The sequence below is a fragment of the Salvia splendens genome, chromosome 20 (assembly GCF_004379255.2).
Source record: "Salvia splendens isolate huo1 chromosome 20, SspV2, whole genome shotgun sequence".
Taxonomy (NCBI): Eukaryota; Viridiplantae; Streptophyta; class Magnoliopsida; order Lamiales; family Lamiaceae; genus Salvia; species Salvia splendens.
Window position 1 is genome coordinate 1352521 of NC_056051.1, and position 20986 is coordinate 1373506.

Consider the following 20986-nt stretch of genomic DNA (forward strand, 5'->3'; position numbering starts at 1 on the left):
ACCACCATACCGTATACCTTACCGTAAATACGGTATGCGAAAAAATCATACCTTTACCTTACCAAAGTTTTCGGTATACCGAACTTCGGTATACCTTATTTTCGGTATGATGAATTTCCATACAGATACCGTACTTCATTTTCTGTATACCATACCGAAGTTCGGTATACCTGACTTTCAACATCAATTAAAATAGAAAATTAGAGTTTTTAGAATATTATTTATATTTTATAATTTTAAAAATAAATTAAATATAATTTATTTATAATTATATTTATATTTCATAATAGATTTTATAATTTAAAAATATATAAAATATATTTTATATATAATTTTGTTTATATTTTTGTGGTATATACCTTAGTTTACGGTATATACCTTAATTTACGGTATATACCGAATTTCGGTATGCAGCGGTATACTGCGGTATTTGAAAATCCATACCGTTACCTTACCGAAATTTTTTGGTAAGGTATCATACCGTACCGAAAGTCACGGTATACCAAAAATTCGGTATTTTCGATATTTTTTCGGTACGATAAGTCCGGTATTTCGGTATTTTTCCCCAGCCCTAGTCACAGGCAAAGACGCATAAGCGTCATGCGTCTTTCACTTTTTTATTTTTATTTTTTTTTTAATAAAATAAAATAAAAAATAAAAAAAGTGAAAGACGCATGACGCTTATGCGTCTTTGCCTGTGACGCATAACGCTCATGCGTCTTTAAAAAAATAAAGAAAAAAAATTAAAAATTTAACGACGCATGTCCATCATGCGTCGCTATGAAAGACGCGTCTCCGTAATGCGTTTCATTAAAAGAAGACGCATGAGAGTCATGCGTCTCTCCCAAACACGGAATAAAAAAAAGTTCAGTAAAAACACGGAATCTAAGTTTCATTCTAGAAAAAAAAAAAGAAAAAACCCCATATAATTCAGAGTGATTTCCGCCTTTCAACTAATTTCTTCACACTTCACTTCAATGGCGGACTTGCCGAGCTTCATCTGTCCCGATTCTCCATATGTAAGCTACGAAACTGTTCATTTTCGTGTTCGCAACAAACATTGATCGATTTCACACTGTTTTTTCTCAAATGCGACAAATATGTTTGAGTAAATGTTTCATCGAGATTTTTGTTATCAATTTTCATTTTGTTTGGCTTCAAACTCCCTAATTCACCGAGCGTGTTTCGCTTTCAAGCGTTAATCTAGTCAGAGAACGTAGAGGAAACAGAGATGGCTTTTTGTCTTCAAAATGTGGAGAAAATGCTAATAATGAGAAATCAATTCAATTGTTTTTTGTGTACAGGTGTGGAATCGCAATGGAGTTTCAGAGTGTTTCGACAATTTATATCCTTCAATTATATGTTTCTGATTTCATTCATCATTCATCAACTTAATGAAACCAGAAATTTTAAAAATTAAAGAAATTCTTCTTGTTATCTGTTTCCCCTTAATATTATTCACAGTACTTGGCTTTGGAGCAAACATGCTTACTGTGGTTATGATTCTTGTTCTTTGGATCATCCATAGGCGTGGGAGGCAATTGAGGAGGGTATGCCATCAACCATGTTTGCTTGGGAGTTTATATTAGTTTTTTTCGTTCTACTTCTTTTTTAAGAACATGTTATTCTGATGAGACATAGGAAGAGGTCAGTCATTCTCGATATATGTTTCACGAGGTTTTGGTGATTTGGGGTTCTAATTTTTGGTGATTTGGGGTTCTAATTATGAATTGCTTAATTGCTTAAGGTTTAAAACTTTTTGAATGCTTCCTTGAACGATATTTTCACTGCCGTTGGGGATTTTCAGAACTAGAGGACTTTATGTTGAATTGCTTAATCTGTATTTCTATTATTAGTTGTTGTTCATCACTCTAATTCTTCATGAATGACCTCAGGTGCATCTTTCAGCATACAATGCATTCCCTGTTCTGGCTGCTTTGGGTTTGTGTTTTGCGTTGTTTGATGTGGTTATGCTTTTTTGGGCAAGCATGAGTGCTCGAACCATTCTGTATCATGAATGGCTGTATGCATGCTCAGAGTTCTTGGTTTGGGTAAGCCTACAGGTTCTAGGAAACATAACTTCCTTCTTATTTTCACAGTGATATTTGAAATTCTCAATTTTTACTTTCAGATGGCTGTTATGGTCGTGTCAAGATGTGACACTCAAATGGATTTCTTATGCCATGACGTCCTGTGTGTTTGGTGGATTATAAAACTCCTCTTGTTGATGCCACGACTACAGATAGTTTTTACTTCACCTCAGGTGATCTCTCCTAAGAATATATGGAAATATAGAAATATTAATATTGTGCATCCCATTTTTTCTTAAAATATGAGTACAAATGCAAAGGTTAAGGCAGCTTGAGTGATTGAAATATTAATCAATAAAAGTTGGTCTTTTCATAAACATCACCTTTCTTCCATCAGTTCTTTGTTGTCTACCTTTTTTGCTTTCCTAAGTTTTTTGGAATGAATAAAAATTGATAAAATGAAAGATATTATGCATTCTATGGCTAATCCACTTGTATGAGGTTGGTACAAAAAATAAGATGCATATGGAAACTCATGGTTTTGAGTAAAAGTAGCAGTTTTGAGTCTTGTCTTTTTAGTCCTCAATTCAGTGCTTACTTGTGTTCACATTATCATTTGTCACAGGTTATAAGATGGTTTAGGGAAATCTTTGGGGCTATTCTCGATATCACATTCGCAACATTAATTAACATTATCAGAGTAAGGATTGTGTCCTATAGAAACAGGTAACATAAACTACATTTGTTTTTCTTGAAGTCGTTCTTCATTTTTTCCTTATTCGATTTGGTTTTTTCATATTGCAGTTTTGGGATTTATTCTACTATAATGTACTTGTCAAATTAGCCAAACATCACAGAATTTGTAACTGGGCCTTTGTTCTTTTATTTGTCTTTCTAAAGTTATCTGCAATTATGTAGCTCAGTAGTCGACCCGCTCCTCCCCTACCAAAGGCAAGATAAAGATGGTCCTCTTACGGATGTGGTAAGTGCACAATGCATGCATTGGTAACTTCGTTATTAGTTTTAACTTATTGGTTAAACCTTTATCTAGTTGAGTATAAAACTTTAGTGAGCTGTTGGCAATTTCCACTTTTATCTTTTCCAAACTCTTACAGTTTAACAAGGCTTAACATGTGTTGGTTTGTGTTATGGGTCAATATAATGAAACTATTTCGGTTCATCCTATTCACTGTTTCATTTCTTCACTTTTACATATAGATAAGTTGACAACTGTTTTCAATTGTTGAAGGGAATTGTATGGAAAGTTTGGAATCTGCTAACATTCAAAATAATTGATCCTGTGATACGACATGGTTCAATCAAACAACTTGATTTTGAAGATTTGCTTCAGCTACCTATTGATATGGATCCTTCGTCTTGCCATAGTTTGCTATTGAGAATGTGGGATGCTCAATATAGAAACAATCATAGACACCCTTCTTTATTCAAGGCGATATGCTCAGCATATGGGTGGCCGTATTTCTGCATAGGTTTATTGAAGGTAATACTTATATTTGTGTTAGTATTGCAACAGGTTTGTGAGTTGTGCTTCCAGTCATGATTATTACAAAAATAAAATTAAATAGATCTAATTAGAGAAAGATCTTTCGAATAAGGGACAGAATTTCATACATCGAATGATGATCAACATAATATATGAGAAAATAAAGCGTACTAGTTTGCTGTGGTGATTGTCACGAGCTAAACAAATCGAGCTATCCCAACCAATTTCTTATTAAATGCTTAATGACATTGGTCTAGTTGCTCCTACCAGCCTTTAAAGTGTAGAATCTATTGCTTGTTATATATTCTGCCAAGGTTGCTTCAGCTTCATAGATTCTTGAAGGTGTATCAACATACTTGATGTATGTATATCTAGGAAAATGATCGGTGAGAACGATAAATATTGGTGAGAAATGAATAATTTACTTATAATGATCGACTTGATCATATTTGACAAAATCCAGTTCCAGTGAACTATAGAGGATTAAAATGGCAGTTCGGCAAACTTCTTCAGTTTTTGGATCTGAACTGATTCCTTTTAGATTGGATTGGAATAAGGCTCATATAGAATTACACTATTACTCCTTAAATTCATATTAACTTGCTTACAACCTTCCTTGCAGGTGCTTAATGACTGCCTGGGTTTTGCAGGACCTCTACTGCTCAATATGCTAATTCGTTTTCTCCAGAAAGGTAAGCGTGTAGGGTAAAACAAAAAGACAGACAATTTTCAAGAAGTAAAATGTTATCTGATACTCTAGAGTATTAGTTATTTATCCAGTTAACTCAAGTTGTGAGCATAAAAGTTTAGTATATTGTAGAGGTTTATATCAATTAGGAACTAAAGTTCTGAAGATTCTCACCCATTTGAACTGCTAATGATTTGATTGATGAGGTGCAAAATATTAACAGATTTATGTTTCATTTGACAGGTGCCAGAAAAGTTGATGGTTATGTTCTTGCAATATCCTTGGGTTTGGTATCGATTGTAAAGTAATTTTCCTTCTCAAGCATGTCCATGAAATATATTCTTCTCTACCTCTTACACCAAAATTCCTCACACTTCTATAGTTCTATTTGTATTTATCATTCTTTTACTTTGTAGCCCATTGTAGTCTTCTACCATAAGTCAAAATATTGATGGTTAATATGATGAAAGAGATTATGGCAATTTCTTTGCATGTTATTTGCTTTCATAACCTCTTCAAGTAGAAAGCAATTGAAGAACTTATGCCCAGGGCCTTTACAATTTTGGTTGATTTTAAAATTAACTCTACCCACACAAAAGAAAGGAAAAAAGAGAAGAATGGCTCTGTCATTCATGGATATTTTATTACGAGTGGAATACATACTAATGTCCCTTGTCCCATTCAGATTTTTCTAGGTTACGATTGGTTGAAAATAGGCAGCAGCCTTGATTTCTGATTGAGTTGTCAGTGAGAGCAAACATGAACTCAAAACAGTAACTGGGAAATTTTCTCGTTTGTCAATGAAACAGCATCACACAGATAACTATACATTGTGTATACAATGACATGGAATTATCTTGATGGTGTAGTCTAACTGGTCAGGAGTTTATACTCAAGCTTGGTGTATTCAGAGTGTCAGCCCACATCCTTTCTCCTTTACGTTTTATTTCCTTTTATGTAGAACTATCAATTCGCTGGCTTTGTATTAGACAGCGGACCATGCACACATGCATGTTCTTGTCTTCAACACGATTGTGCCCCATTACTTGATTGATTGATTCGTATGTGATTTTATGTTAATAATGTAAATTTTTGCATTCATGTATACTGACTGTAGCAAAAGTTAATTCTTTTTGTTTGAGTAAAGAATTTCTTAGTATTATACCTCAATGGTGCAGATCATTTCTTGACACACAATATTCATTTCGTCTTGCACAACTCAGACTGAAGTTGAGATCTGGTATTATGACGATTATCTATCGGAAGGTATTTTTCGCAGAGTAGCTGCACTAAAAATGCAATTCATAGCATTCATGTAATGGTGTGTGCATGCATGAGTATATTTATTTCCTTGTACAGTCATCAGTTGTATCGTATTCCATGCAAATTTTGTTTATTTGTCCAGTGAGGATTCACATATGTGCCCCACAGAATGTTAAATTTGCTCCCTCTGCAGTTTGGACCCTTTTTATTGTCATATAATGTGCAGTCTTCTGTAACTATATGATTCAAACACAAGATCATGTTATACAGTTTACGGAATGTCTCTCTCTATCTCTCTCAGTGTCTTCATGTAAGCTTAGCAGAGAGATCTAAATTTTCTGAAGGAGAAATTCAGACATTCATGTCGGTGGATGCAGATCGAATTGTAAACCTGAGCAACAGTGTTCATGATATGTGGAGGTTATAATTCTTAACATTTTTAAATCGCTCGAATGAAATGATTTGTCTGTACTAGATCGAATACTTTGGGGTCAGTTTCATTTCATAATTGCAGTGAATGGAAACTTCTTTCATGAAAGAACATTTAAACTAGTTGTTTCGCAGTTCTAGTGATATCACATCTACTGGCACTATAACTGATAGGAGTGAAAGGCGAGAGGAAGGGAGGGAGCACGAGTTATGCTCTGTTTTATGATATGTATATTGTAAGGATAGTAATGCTAGGAATCCGATCACTTGTATTGCCAGACGAATAAAGAAGAACACTCCTCCGCAGAGGCCTACGACTCAAGTCGTCCAATTACAATGATCTATTCAAGATGATTTCCACTCCCTAGCTTACATTTATTTATACTCGAAAGTCAATAACTAAAAGCATAAAAATAGGAACTGGACTGCCGCTTCTTCCTTTTTCCTTCCAGCTACTTCTCTGCTGCCTCCTTATTCTTCTCCACCGGTTTCTGCTTCAGTTTGGCCTGTCCCCTTATTCTTCTCCAACGGCCAAACAACTCTCCTATTTCCTCGGTGGTAGACCTTCCAAGATCGGTCCGTATCAACTGCCCCATCCGTCGTAACAGCCTTGTCCACAAGGCTGAAGAAAGGGAATTGGCCCTGAACATCCGCCACGTCCATCCACGTGGCTTCATCCTCGTCCATCCCGAGCCACTTGATGAGGACTTGGTCGACTGCCCCACCCTCGCGCTGGCCAATTCGAGTCGCCAATACCTTTTCAGGTAGGAAGGAAAGAGCAGCTCCTCCGAGCTCGTCGAGAAGAGTGGCCTCCGATGTGGCCTCGCCTATGGCCCGTTTTAGAAGCGAAACGTGGAACACCGGGTGGATCCGGGTGGATGCGGGGAGCTGTAGACGATAAGCCGTTGCGCCAATGCGAGCCTCTATCCGAAACGGGCCGAAGAAACGTGGGGCCATCTTCCTGTTGCGGGAGGAAAACAGGGTGGATTGCCGATGGGGTCGAAACTTCACATAAACCATGTCCCCCACGGCAAACTCCACCTCTCGTCGTTTCTTGTTGGCCGAGGCCGCCATCCGGTCCTGCGCACGTTGGAGGTGGTGGCGCAGCAACTCCAGCACCTCATCGCGAGAACGCAGCGTGTCGATGACCGCTTGGGCTCGAATTTCCCCCGGGAGAAACGCGTGCAAGGTAGGAGGGGGGCGACCGTAGACCACTTCGAAGGGAGTCATCCCCGAGGCGGAGTGAATGCTGGTGTTGTAGCAGTACTCCGCCCAAGCCAGCCACTTATGCCATTGTTTTGGGCGGTCCGACGAGAAGCAACGCAGATAGGTTTGCAAACAACGGTTCAAAACCTCCGTCTGGCCGTCCGTTTCTGGATGATAAGCCGAGCTCATCTTCAGCTTAGTTCCCGTGGCACGAAAAAGCTCTTTCCAGAACGAGCTTAGGAATATAGGGTCGCGATCGGACACAATTGATCGAGGTATACCGTGGAGGCGAACCACCTCGTTGGTAAATAAATCAGCCACTTGTCGAGCTGTGAAGGGGTGGCGTAATCCAATGAAATGTCCATACTTGGATAGGCGATCTATGACAACGAAAATGCAGTCGAATCCTCCGGCTCGGGGTAAGCCGGAAATGAAGTCCATGCTAATGTCCTCCCAAACCCGGGATGGAATTGGAAGTGGCTGCAAGAGGCCGGCTGGAGATTTGGTGTCGGCCTTGTGTTTCTGGCATGTCGCGCAAGCTGCGACGAATTGGGAGACCCGCCGCATCATCCCTGGCCAGTAGACATTGGAAGCTAACCGGCGATAGGTGCGGTATGCGCCTGAGTGACCCCCCGTGGGTGTGACGTGGAACTCAGCGAGGAGCTTGGGTATCCACGGGGAGTGGGGAGGGACGACGATCCTCCCTTTGTAGAAGAGGATGCCGTGCACCATCTCGTAATGTGGGGCGGTTGGCTGGCCTGCCTCCAGAGCTGACTTGATTTTTAGCAGCGCCGGGTCCGACGGTAATTCGGTCTGAATGGTCGACCACTCTGGCCAAGCTGGAAGGGATATGGCCGAAAACTCTATTGGTTCCTCATCTCGGCGGGAAAGGGCATCAGCTGCCTTATTTAGCTTCCCTTCCTTGTAGACGATGGTGAAGTCGTAGCCCAACAACTTTGCTGCCCAATTTTGTTGTGCCGGGGTCGCCAGAGGGTGAGCCAAAAGCTGACGCAAGCTGCGTTGGTCGGTATGGACCACAAACCGGCGGCCCAGCAAGTATGGCCGCCAGTGATGGATGGCGAGGACGAGGGCCATGAGCTCTTTCTCGTAAGCGGACTTGGCCAACCAACGCGCTGCCAGGTTCTTGCTAAAGTATGCAATCGGTTGGCGTTCTTGCATTAGTACCGCTCCTAGCCCTCGGCCTGAGGCGTCACACTCAATTACAAACTCCTTGGCGAAATCCGGCATTTTGAGGAGGGGAGCCGAAGTTAAAGCCGCCTTGAGTGCGTCAAACGCCGAGGCTGCTGCAGGAGGCCAGACCCACGGTTGTTTAGGAGAATTGGGCAGTGACTTCTTCAAGAGTTCCGTGAGTGGCGCCGCTATTTTGCCGTAGTTGCGGATGAAACGGCGGTAGTAACCGGTCAGGCCCAGGAACCCGCGCACTCCCTTCAATGAGGATGGAGTAGGCCAACGGAGGACTGCTGATATCTTGGCCGGGTCCATTTTAACTCCCTCAAAAGATACGATGTGGCCCAAATATTCGACGTTGTCCCGCCCTAGGAAGCATTTCTTGGAGTTGACGACGAGGGAATGAGCGCGCAACGCCTCAAAGACTTGGTGAAGGTGGCGTAGATGGTCGGGCCAGGATGTACTGTAGACCAGTATATCGTCGAAAAACACCAAAACGAACTTCCGCAACGCCGGTCGGAAAATGTCGTTCATGAGGCTCTGGAAGGTAGCTGGGGCGTTGGTGAGACCAAAAGGCATCACTAAGAACTCGTAATGACCGGAGTGGGTTCGGAACGCGGTCTTTGGCACGTCCTCGGCTGCCACGCGGATTTGATGGTAACCGGCCTTCAGATCAATCTTGCTAAACCACTTTGCTCCGTGTAGTTCATCCAACAGTTCTTGTATCACCGGAATTGGGTATTTGTCAGGAACCGTCCTCTTGTTTAATTCCCGGTAGTCCACGCAGAACCTCCAAGAGCCATCTTTCTTGCGAACTAGGAGTACCGGGCTGGAGAACGGGCTCGTGCTAGGCTGGATCACGCCCGAACCCAGCATCTCTGCTACGAGCTTTTCCATTTCGTCCTTCTGTAGATGATTATATCGATACGGACGAACGGAGACAGGTTCCGTACCTGGTAGCAGCGGAATGCGGTGGTCAATTTGCCGGCGGGGGGTAGCCCGGTTGCGGATTCCATGAGGGAGGGAAATCCCCCGATCAGTTGCAGTAGCTGGTTCTTGGCGTCGGGCGAGAGGGCCGGATCGATGCCGAAAGGAGCCGTTACTGCTTCTGTGTCCATTGAATGAAGGATCCACCCGCAGTCGCCCTCCTCAAGGCGACGGAGGTCCCGGGTAGAGCAGGCCCGACGCATGAGGGTCGGGTTCCCCTTGAGTGCTACCGGTCTGCCGTCAATGGAGAAATCCATGGATGAATGTTGCCAATTGACCATTACATAACCAAGGGAGGCGAGCCACGAGACCCTAAAATTATGTCGATGTTTCGGAGGGGAAACACATAGCAAGATATTGTGAAGTCTTCGTTGGCCATTGTGACAGTGACCCCCTTGCAGATTCCAGACGCCCGTCGCGTGGACCCGTCACCGAGGACGACCGAATAGGGTGATGTGGGGGTAATCGGCAGTTTCAGCTGCTGTGCGCACTGCTCGGAGATGAAGCAATAGTTCGCACCGCTGTCCACCATTATCTTGACCTGCTGTGTTCCTACATGTCCAAACAACTTCATGGTATTTGCCGTATCCAGCCCATTTAAGGATAAAACGGAGAGCTCCGGCTTGCTCATGTCGTCCAGCTCCATGGTCTCTTCGAGGTCAGAGTCATCCCCTGGTACATCGTCTTCCTCGCAGATGAGGACATTTAAGAGTCTTGGGAGGGCACTTGTGAGTCGGGCTGAACTTGAGGCCGCACTTGACGCAGGTGCCAGCCGCGATGTGCCTCCTGTACTCCTCCGGGGAAATATTCCGGAATCGTTTGGACCCTGGCCGGGACGATCCCGTGGACGAGAATTGAGAGGGGGGGTTCGAGTACCCTGTGGACGACGGGCGTCGCTGCTGCCCTGTGTAGGTCTGCGACACGCTGTGGGAGGGGGCAGGGGCTATCCGCGGGGGTTGCTGGGATGCGAGCATGTTGATGTCCAAGGCTAATTCGACGGCATCTTCATAGGTGGTGATTTTGGAGGCCTTCATCTGCATGCGGACCTCCGGACGGAGGGCAGACATAAAAAATCCTAAATATTGCTGGCACGGGATGTCTGGAACTTGGGCGAGGCGTGCCTCAAAAGCCGCCACGAATTCAGTGAGGGAGCCCGTGTGGCGGACAGCTGCGAACGCTTCATACTCGTTCAGTGCCCCAGTGCCTCCAAAGCATTTCATCAACTCTCTCGCGAAGCGAGCCCACGTCAGATCCGGGACTCGAAGTCGCAGCAACTGGTACCAAGGGAGGGCCGTTCCTGCCAAAGCCACCATTGCGACGCCCACCCGGTCCTCGGGGGCGGTTCCCGAGATCAAGAAGTATTGTTCTGCCCGTGCAAGCCAAGCGAGGGCGTCCGAGCCATCGAATGTGGGCATGGGCGACGCCGAGGCACCCCCGGTGGCTGGTTGTTTTGCGATGTGATTCGCTGAAGTGGATCCATCGTCTTGGTTGGTCGTGTCTTTGAGTTTCAGCGATGCGAAGCCCTCGCGCATCTCCTGAAGCATGGCTGCGACCTGCTCCTCCGTGTGGCGGAACTGAGCATTTAGTTCTTTTACAGCCGCGTCCAACGAGAGGTTGCTCTGGTGCAAATCACCCGTCGCCTTCTCCAAATCATCCAGTCGCGTGTCCGCCCTAGAGCTCACCATTGTTCACCGCACCAATTGATAGGAGTGAAAGGCGAGAGGAAGGGAGGGAGCACGAGTTATGCTCTGTTTTATGATATGTATATTGTAAGGATAGTAATGCTAGGAATCCGATCACTTGTATTGCCAGACGAATAAAGAAGAACACTCCTCCGCAGAGGCCTACGACTCAAGTCGTCCAATTACAATGATCTATTCAAGATGATTTCCACTCCCTAGCTTACATTTATTTATACTCGAAAGTCAATAACTAAAAGCATAAAAATAGGAACTGGACTGCCGCTTCTTCCTTTTTCCTTCCAGCTACTTCTCTGCTGCCTCCTTATTCTTCTCCACCGGTTTCTGCTTCAGTTTGGCCTGTCCCCTTATTCTTCTCCAACGGCCAAACAACTCTCCTATTTCCTCGGTGGTAGACCTTCCAAGATCGGTCCGTATCAATAACATTTGACATAAAAAAAACCTCTTAGAACAATCTTTCTACAATCAGCTTAGAAACATATGATGGGAAAAATATGCTTAAGATTATGACAAGTAATCCATCATTTACTAATAAATTCATGGATCTTTTTTCTTGTGTTATTGTGTCAGCTTGCCTTTGCAAATAGGGATCGCTCTCTACCTGTTATACATACAAGTGAAATTTGCCTTTGTTTCTGGGATAGCTATAACTATTTTGCTCATACCAGGTATGTAAGGTTGATTGTCATGCATTCACATTAAACCATTCTTAAATATGTTGGCATGAAACTTCATGCAAGCAACATAAACTCTTCTATTTAAAGTTACCATTCTACGTATCATTATGCAGTCAAGTTGCTCTTTGCTGAGGTTGATGCTACCTTCACCTTGCTTTTGTTTGGCTTATTTGAGCATTATATTGGCAGACACAGATGTCCTTTTGATATATGTCGTCGCCTTTGATTTTTTTGTTGCTATGACATTTTTGGGTTTAATCTTAGGAATTTTCTGAGTGTGAATTTTTTTTTTGGCATTTTCCTTGGACAATTATCAAGCCAAAGTTAGTCAAGTAAACCTGCCTTTGTGTTTTCTTCATGAGTGATTTTAAAAGGATTGTACCTCTGGGATCAAGTATAATCTTGTCCTTGATTTCCTCTTTTATCACTTCAGCAGAGAACTCTTCAATATGAGGTAGTGTTGGATTCCATCTACCACGACCTTATCTAGCCGTTCCAGAAAATCATTTCTAAACACCGAGCATACTGTCATTTGACTTAAAAAGATCCAACTTGTTGTGCTTTATCCTGGTAAGGCTTGTAAACTGCTTTGAGACGTCCGTACTCCTACACTGAGGCAACTTCCACCTCGTTTCAAATGTCTTTGTAGTGAAGTGGACAAGGTATTAATGCACCCATGAGTTCTTCCAAATGATTTTTGACGAGCCATGATATCAACAAGGGGATGTGTCCCATGTGTATGTAAGATTTGGTGACCTACCCTCGAACTGAAATTTGTTGCAAGAAACATAATGTCATTACTGATTCTTTTATGATATTTTCTGAACTACATACACACAAACTTTGTTACTACAATATCTATCCACAAACCACATGTTCTAAATTGCCTTGTTAGTATGCCTTGAATCTGTATTGTTTGCCTCTAGCCAAACGGGGGTCCTAATTGTTATATTCGGCCTAGCCCGTTTCGTTTGCCTATTTATATAAAAGTAGGACACATAACTCTGCAATCTGAATACAATATGTTGTCCTTTCCTACCCATGGACGTAGCCAACACAACGTTGGTGAATCACATAAATATGTGTCTCTTTACGTTCTGTTTGTCTCGATTACACAATTACTCTATTTTGTTACAACATGCCTTTTAAACAAAAACAGGAGATATTACTATATAACTTCAGTTGCAGGGTTTTACATTGATATGTTTTTAATTGGGTAATGATAATTAAATATACAGTTAACAAATGGATTGCAAATCTGATTGCACATGCAACAAAAAATATGATGGAGCAGAAGGATGAAAGGTATCTATTCTTTCCTTTTGAGAGGCTACTAGGCATTCATAGAATTTTTTGTACTAATGTTTCAAAAGATTTTAAGATTATCTTATTATCATACTGAAATTACTATAGTTGTCCCATCATCATATGACGACGAAAAATCCAAATTCTATTTCATCATGTACTTGGTTGACTTCAGAGGTTTCAAAAGCCATGAAATGGCTGTGGGCATTGGCCCCCAAAGCTTTTGTGTGTGCTCTCATGCACAGACACATGTGCTGAACAACATATGCAACAACATATGCATATACATAATCGTCATCTTCAAGATCTCTTATTTTTTTATATTTCTGCTTTCCTTCGACTTATCAGATCCAGTCTTTATTCAGGAAATTCCAAAAGCTTAGGAAGACAAACATAACAAGATATATTCTCAAATAAGGTTAAACTCAATAAGTTTCTAAAATTATGTGATAGTAAGTATACTACAAGCATGAGATGTCGAAGAATGCTACTGAGTCTACCATGTGGATAGCCTGACATTATGAGACTCAGTTGTACGAGTTATATATGTATAGAATATCAAAAATATGATATGTCCCATTTTCCAGGATTAGAAAGACGGCGGAGTTACTAACATATATACGCACATTAAAAATGTATGGTTGGGAGCTTCTGTTCGCGAGCTGGTTGATGAAGACAAGATCCTCTGAAGTCCAACATTTATCGGTAAAAATGCAGACATTTTATTGCAGACTTCAAAAAGGCTACCCATTCTTCATCTGATACAGAATTTCATGTCTTAGACTAGGAAATATTTGGATGCATGGTGTGTGTTCTTTTGGGCGACAACACCCACACTTTTCTCTTTGTTCACCTTTGGACTCTACTCTTTGATGGGTCACCATCTTGATGCTGCAACGGTATTGCAACTATTTAAACACTTTTTGATGAAATATGTTGATAATTCTAAATTCCTTACTTGCACTTGTGTTAACTTTTCAGGTTTTCACCTGCCTAGCTCTGTTTAATAATTTGATCTCTCCTCTAAATTCATTCCCATGGGTCATCAATGGTCTGATAGACGTAAGTTTCTTTTCCGTAGCTCCGCACTTTATTCATTCGTGTGTCAAAATATATGAGTTATTTATGATTTTCACAGGCACTTATATCACTTAGACGATTGAACAAGTATCTCTCTTGTAAAGAAATTGATACCAGACTGAATAAATCGTCCCCTACCTTCTGTGATGAGAAATTTGATTCGAAAGAGCTGGCTGTTGCTGTTGATGAGGCATCTTGTACATGGTCAAGCTATGATGAGAAGGAATTTGACCTGGTTCTGGAAAATGTAAATCTTCGTGTCCCAAAGGGTTTCATGGTTGCGATTATTGGTGAGGTAAATCGTCGATGTATTAGCGTTTGCTTATATGCTAAGTAAATTGTTAGATGCTTCAAATATTTGACAAAGTTACAAAATAAATATCTTGGATTATACATGGTGAAAAAGAAGCTAACCTGATGTTTTGGCTAGTGTCTACTTTTATGTTTCTTCGCATATCACAAATACTGTTAGAGAAGTTTTTCGTCTAAAAGTTTATTATTCTATTGTTTCAGTTCCACTGATTTCATCAAATCTGTAAGTTTGACAAAGTTTTACCGTGGTAGCAAGCTTTTAATTAGTTAAGTGAAGGATATTCCATAACAAGTTGAGAGTAAGCTAGCTGAATTTGTTCTACAGCTATTAGAATTTAACAATTCGAAACTTTAGTTTTTCTCTAGAAGTATCTTATATCCTTTTTCTTCTTATTTTTTCTTAGCCTTTCTATATTGCTGTCGAACTTGGTGATATAGGGTATTAGTTAGCAATTTTCTTTTTGAAGCAGTTTACGTTAGCATTATAAAGCGTTTTTCTTGAAATTCCAGGTAACTGAACGGCTTGGTGTACTTTTTATGATTATATTTTAATTGGATGGCTATAGATAAAGTTAGGATTGTAAGAGATGAACAAATTTCAGAACATCAATCTTTGTATTCTGGTAAAACAAGTTAAGTGAATTAAGTGATGATCTGCAGTTGCATACCACTTTAATAATATCGCATGCCTTAATTTAAGTGTTTGATTTCCACTGGGTTACAGGTTGGATCAGGTAAATCATCCCTTTTGAACTTGATTCTGGGTGAAACTAGACTCATCAATGGAACGATATATCTAGTTGGATCAAAAGCATACGTACCACAGGTCAATTATCTTTCCTATTACCATCTAAGTGCAAATCAGAAATTAAAAACTAAATAATCTTACTTGTATACCTTTCAGATCCCATGGATAATGTCTGGAACAATCCGCGATAATATTTTGCTTGGAAAGGACTATGATCAGAACAGGTATTACTTTTGTCAGTTTTGTGAATGGCAGAATAGCAAAGATGAATATTATGGTAAAGGTTGTAATAAAAACATCCTTATCCCTTGTAATTAAGCAGATATTCAGAAGTGTTAGAGGCTTGCACCCTGGATCTTGATATTTCTCTAATGAATGGAGGTGATATGGCTCGTATTGGTGAGAAAGGTCTTAATTTGTCTGGAGGTCAAAGAGCCCGCCTTGCCCTTGCTAGGTAGTACTTTGTTTCGACAATAATTCATGATCGAACATGCTTATGTTCTCTAATAACTTTTTTTTTCCTCATCGGCATGGTCAGGGCCATTTATCATGGGTCTGACACATACATGCTTGATGACGTTCTGAGTGCAGTTGACGCTCATGTTGCTCGGTCCATAATACAACATGCAATTATGGGTCCTCTTATGAGCAAGGAAACATGCATTCTCTGTACACATAATATTCAGGTTCGTCTTTTTCTATGGGTTTTAAGTTCAATAGGTTGTGTGGTGATGCAGCATCGGGCTCATTTATTATTTATGTCCACTTCTATCGTTGTATATTGTTCAACATTTATACGCCAGTAATGATTGCAGGCAATTCATCTGGCAGATATGATAGTTGTGATGGATAATGGGCATGTGAAATGGATAGGAAGTCCAACTGACTCTTCTGTCACTTCCTACATATCATTTCTATCACTAAATGAGTTTGACACATTTACTGAGGTGCAAAGGAACGAAAAGTTGCCAAATCTTGATGGTAAAATGGAGAAACCCCGTGAACTTGACTCAATAAGCACTATAAATGAAGCCCAAGACATCATTGAGGTTGAGGCAAGAAAAGAAGGGAGGGTTGAATCAGAAGTATACAAGTGAGTTAACCGATGTTTAAATTCATTGCATAACACATGATATCAATACCGTTAACCTAACTTATTATCTTCTGCAGAAACTATGCTGCATTTTCTGGTTGGTCCATTGCTGTTATATCATGTCTCTCAGCAATCTTAATGCAAGCTTCGCGTAATGGAAATGATCTCTGGCTGTCATTTTGGGTCGACACAACGGGTGCCAACCAAAGCAAGTTTTCCACCACCTTTTATCTGGTTAGCACTTTCTCCTGTAAATGATCAGATGTATGGTTGGTGTCTTTGGCTTCATTCAGCTTGTTATTAAAATTACTAAAAAATCACTAGTAAGAGAACTCAATAATCAATATGGTTGGATTATGTTTTTGGAACTCGCAGAAAATGTCAGCCAATACTATGTACAAAAGTCCACTAGGAAGTATATAATTTTTAGTTAAAAGATATTTGAGATTGTGCAGTGGATGGAATTTGAATATTCTTTGCAAAAGAAATGTATGGCTTCAGTTGCCGGATACATTAAACTGGGTTGGTATCATTTGCTCTTGCAGGTCATTCTCTGCTTGTTTTGTTTGGTTAATTCACTCTTGACGTTAGTGAGGGCATTTTCATTTGCATATGGTGGTTTACGAGCTGCTATTAAAGTGCATGACCAATTGCTCCACAAAATAATTGATTCACCCGTTAGTTTCTTTGATCGAACACCAAGTGGAAGAATATTAAACAGGTAGCATGCTCTGCGCCTTTTATGATGGATAATTTTCCAGTTTTACTTTTCTATGCTAACCGGATTCTACAGATTTTCTTCAGATCTCTACACAATTGATGACTCACTTCCATTTATTCTCAACATTCTCCTTGCCAATTTTGTTGGCCTCCTTGGGATTGCCGTTGTTTTATCGATTGTGCAGGTATCTATACCCTCGTTCTAGTTGAGCTTGTATGATATTCTCTAACGATTGAAATAATTTGTATATGCTGAATGTATTCATAACTGAATGTTTTATCATTTACTATGCAGGTCACATTTTTGTTATTACTAATACCATTTTGGTTTATCTACAAAAAGTTGCAGGTTTGTACCACATCTTTATCCAACTTTGGAAACTTTGTCAAGTGGTGTAAAAGAAACATATGTTAATTATATCAAAACAATTCTCCGGTATTCGGTGAACTAAACATTGATCTTGCTAGACTGTCCTATAAAAGCAAATTCTGCAAGTTTCATAATAGATACATAGAAAACAATATTGATCTTTGTCAATCATTATGTTTAATATAGTATATTGTTTAAGTAAATTATAATGGTTAGTGAGTTTTCAATATGATGAAGTTTATTGATCAAGTTACTAAAAGTGAGAAGCTATAGTTCTACTACAGATCAACATCACGGGAATTGCGGAGACTGGACAGTGTCTCCCGTTCACCCATTTATGCATCATTTACGGAGATCTTGGAAGGTTCCTCAACTATTAGAGCTTTCAACTGTGAGGTAAGATTCCACAGCTGTTAATGACAGAACCTTGCAAATTGTTTCTGCATCACTTATAATGGTAACTAAATTCCAAAACTATACAGGGTTATATGAACTTAACTTGTATATAATCATGAGTTGATAAAGAAGGTTGATTATCTTACTTTCTGTTTTTACAAGCTTCTGATCAACATTATCAGGGCATATTGGCTGTACAAAAAAGTTTATTTCTGATGCATGATAGTAGATGAGTTCACCAGACATTATTTGATTAGATCTGTGAAGCTTAAAAATTCTTATTCTTTGCTGAAGATAATTACTTAGTTTTTGTCTTGCTTTGTGCTTTTATGGCCTTCTTTACTTACTATTCTTGTCACAAATATTCTTTTCGACAAATAAATCTCGAAATGGTCTTGTGCAGGACTTTCTCCTTATCAGATTCATGCAGCACGTGCAAATGTACCAGCGGACTTCCTACACAGAAGTCATCGCAAGTTTATGGCTCTCCCTTCGCCTTCAGGTGATGTTGGTTTAACTGCATCTCTTTATTCAATCATGTGTGATACTCATTTCAAACTTGATACCAGTTGTTGGCAGCCTTTGTGGTGTCATTTGTGGCTGTTATGGCAATTGTTGGAACCGATGAACATCTTCCTATCAGTTTGGGTACACCAGGACTGGTAAAAAATTATCCTCAAGCATTTGCTAAATAAATTAGCCTAGCGTGACCTAAGATGCATTTCATTTCTGCAGGTTGGACTGGCTCTTTCGTATGCTTCCCCGATTGTATCATTGCTGGGAAGCTTCTTGACAAGCTTCACTGAAACAGAGAAGGAGATGGTTTCTGTTGAGAGGGTACTTCAGGTGAGACAACTGAACTCAGACGTGCAATATAGCATCTTCGGAAAGTGGTCTTAACTCATTAACTTCCACTCCAGTACATGGATATTTCTCCTGAAAAACTGACTGGAGAAAGTCTACTTGATACAAACTGGCCTTCAAAAGGAAAAATACAGTTTCAAAATGTGACCCTTCGTTATATGCCCTCGCTGCCTCCCGCACTCGTGGATGTTTCTCTTATTATCCCTGAAGGATCTCGCGTGAGTTAATTATATGCCTCCTCTATCTCTCTCTCGGCCTTGTTTATTTTGAATTTTTTGTGTGACTAATGTATATTATTTTCATCCTAGACAATGACTATGTTATTATACATGGAGTTTCCCTATACAAGTTTCAATGTCCATTATCAGATTTCAATGCAAATGTTGATAAATATTTTATAATTCATTTACTCATACTATCATGTCTTAGTGTGAGCTTTTACCATCTTCATTCTTTTCAAAATACATCTAGAAAAATTTATTACATGATGTTTGTTCATATGGCTAGGTTGGAATTGTTGGAAGAACGGGTGCTGGAAAATCGAGCATCTTGAATGTGTTATTCCGTCTCAACCCAATTTGCAGTGGATGTGTTTTAGTGGACGACTTAGATATTGCTTTGCTTCCTGTTAGAGATCTCCGCTCTAGAATTGCTATTGTTCCTCAGAGTCCCTTTCTGTTTGAAGGATCATTGAGGTAATTTGAGGCGACTTTTGCTGATTGATCATTGATTTTCGATTTCATGTGTCTTACCTTCCTCGGTTTCACAGAGACAATTTAGATCCATACGAGATGATTAGTGACAGAAAAATATGGGATACTCTTGAAAAGTGCTGTCTCAAGGAGGAAATAGAAACAGCAGGAGGACTAGATATCCACGTAAAGGAGGCTGGAACGACGTTCTCAGTAGGACAACGACAGCTTTTGTGCCTTGCGCGCGCACTTCTCAAGGCTTCTAAGGTACGAGAAAGTTACTTGTTATGACGGATGGATCAATTCATGACATCCATACGAATGATTCAGGTGCTCTGCTTAGACGAGTGCACAGCCAACGTTGATACTCAAACTGCTTCAAAGCTGCAGAAGGCGATTTGGAGTGAATGTGAAGGCAGAACTATTGTCACAATCGCTCATCGCATTTCTACTGTTCTGGCCATGGACAATATCTTCATTTTGGATCAAGGGATACTGGTAAGGAAAATGTTCTTTAAGAATTTGCTTTAGCCAATCTAGAAAATTAAATAATTTTGCCATGATTGTTGGTTGTTGCTGTCATTTGCAGATTGAGGAGGGGAATCCGCAAGCACTCATGCATGACGAAGCGTCCAGATTCTCGAGTTTTGTCAGAGCTTCAACGATGTGACTTTCTAGAACGTTCGACATTGCTTGGAGATGGCAGGGAAACAATGGTTTGTATCATGTGATTATCTTTAGACAGATCAGTATTATGTAAACCTTGTTTAACTACTGAGATGCTCTCATTTGATCACCAAGTAGTTTGCATTTATCTGATTGCATAGTAGTTCGATGAATGAAGCCATGCGCTTGCGTGTTAGCGTGGTGGCTCAGTGTCGTGCCTTGGCGTTGAGCATGCGTTCGCACGGCCAAAACTCAACACAATGAAAACTAGCATAAACATAAAATTGTTTCAAAAACTTCAACCATTAGGTCGTTAGTTTGACGCCTTCACTCTCTCAGTTGAGACGGAAACGGTTAATAGAGCACCAAATATTATAAAAATGACTAGAAAACTAATAATCAAGCTAGGCATATTAATCAACTCTAATCTACAAAATACGAGTTAATCAGAAATATTGTGTTTGTAATATTGAAGAATTGGGATATTTAGGTATGACACTGAAAAGTTCAGGATATTTAGGTGTGATATGGATGAATTTATCAGTTTTGTGGAACAATTTAGAATTTTGGATATTGTTGTAAATGTTAGAATATTGGTATATTTGGTATATCTTGAACATTGTTGGTATTTTGTCACAGTTTATTTTATGATGGGATGGGAGTTCATCGGCAAAATTCTCGAACTAGGCGTATATGTAAAATCGCGTTTCCTTAATAGGACACTTTTTTTTAATTCTGAATATGGTTGTTACGCATTCTAAGAATGTGTAACTAAACGCAACATATTTAGACACACGTTCTCAGAATATGTAACTAAGTACTCCCCCGTTCCATTTAAGATTACCATATTTCCTTTTTTGTTTGTCCCAATTAAGATAATCACTTTCCAATTTTAGAAATAACCTCATCTCTTCTATCTCCTTATTAAAATATTCAACTAACTTTTTTCTTTCTACTTTATTTCATCTAACAACACTTCCTAAAATCTCGTGCCACTCAAGAATGTGGTCATCTTGTGTGGGACGGATGGAGTATTCTACAATATGGTTAGGAGGAAATATCTAACAA

General features: G+C 40.1%; 1 protein-coding gene across 5 annotated transcripts; it reads left to right on the forward strand.

The window, feature by feature from the left end:
• The first annotated feature begins 913 nt into the window (after nt 1-913).
• Nucleotides 914-20066, forward strand: LOC121782321 (ABC transporter C family member 13-like). 5 transcript variants are annotated; one of them, XM_042180117.1, is made up of 36 exons: nt 914-1019; nt 1305-1345; nt 1463-1550; nt 1896-2051; nt 2132-2263; nt 2656-2756; nt 2931-3012; nt 3280-3531; nt 4157-4226; nt 4466-4526; nt 5401-5488; nt 5787-5905; nt 11566-11663; nt 12911-12977; nt 13565-13682; nt 13760-13876; nt 13959-14039; nt 14116-14352; nt 15094-15195; nt 15274-15341; nt 15440-15571; nt 15656-15803; nt 15933-16210; nt 16288-16444; nt 16756-16931; nt 17004-17115; nt 17226-17279; nt 17574-17696; nt 18100-18198; nt 18266-18358; nt 18432-18542; nt 18617-18778; nt 19068-19255; nt 19330-19519; nt 19583-19750; nt 19842-20066. In XM_042180117.1, the coding sequence occupies exons 1-36, from the start codon at nt 978-980 to the stop codon at nt 19920-19922; spliced, it is 4392 nt and encodes a 1463-aa protein (XP_042036051.1). In that variant the 5' UTR covers nt 914-977; the 3' UTR covers nt 19923-20066. The 5 variants fall into 5 exon arrangements, with proteins under 5 accessions (XP_042036051.1, XP_042036052.1, XP_042036055.1 ...); XM_042180118.1 differs by having other exon boundaries at nt 2949-3012; XM_042180121.1 differs by lacking the exons at nt 914-1019; nt 1305-1345; nt 1463-1550; nt 1896-2051; nt 2132-2263 and having other exon boundaries at nt 2949-3012; nt 3417-3531.
• Nucleotides 20067-20986: the final 920 nt, after the last annotated feature.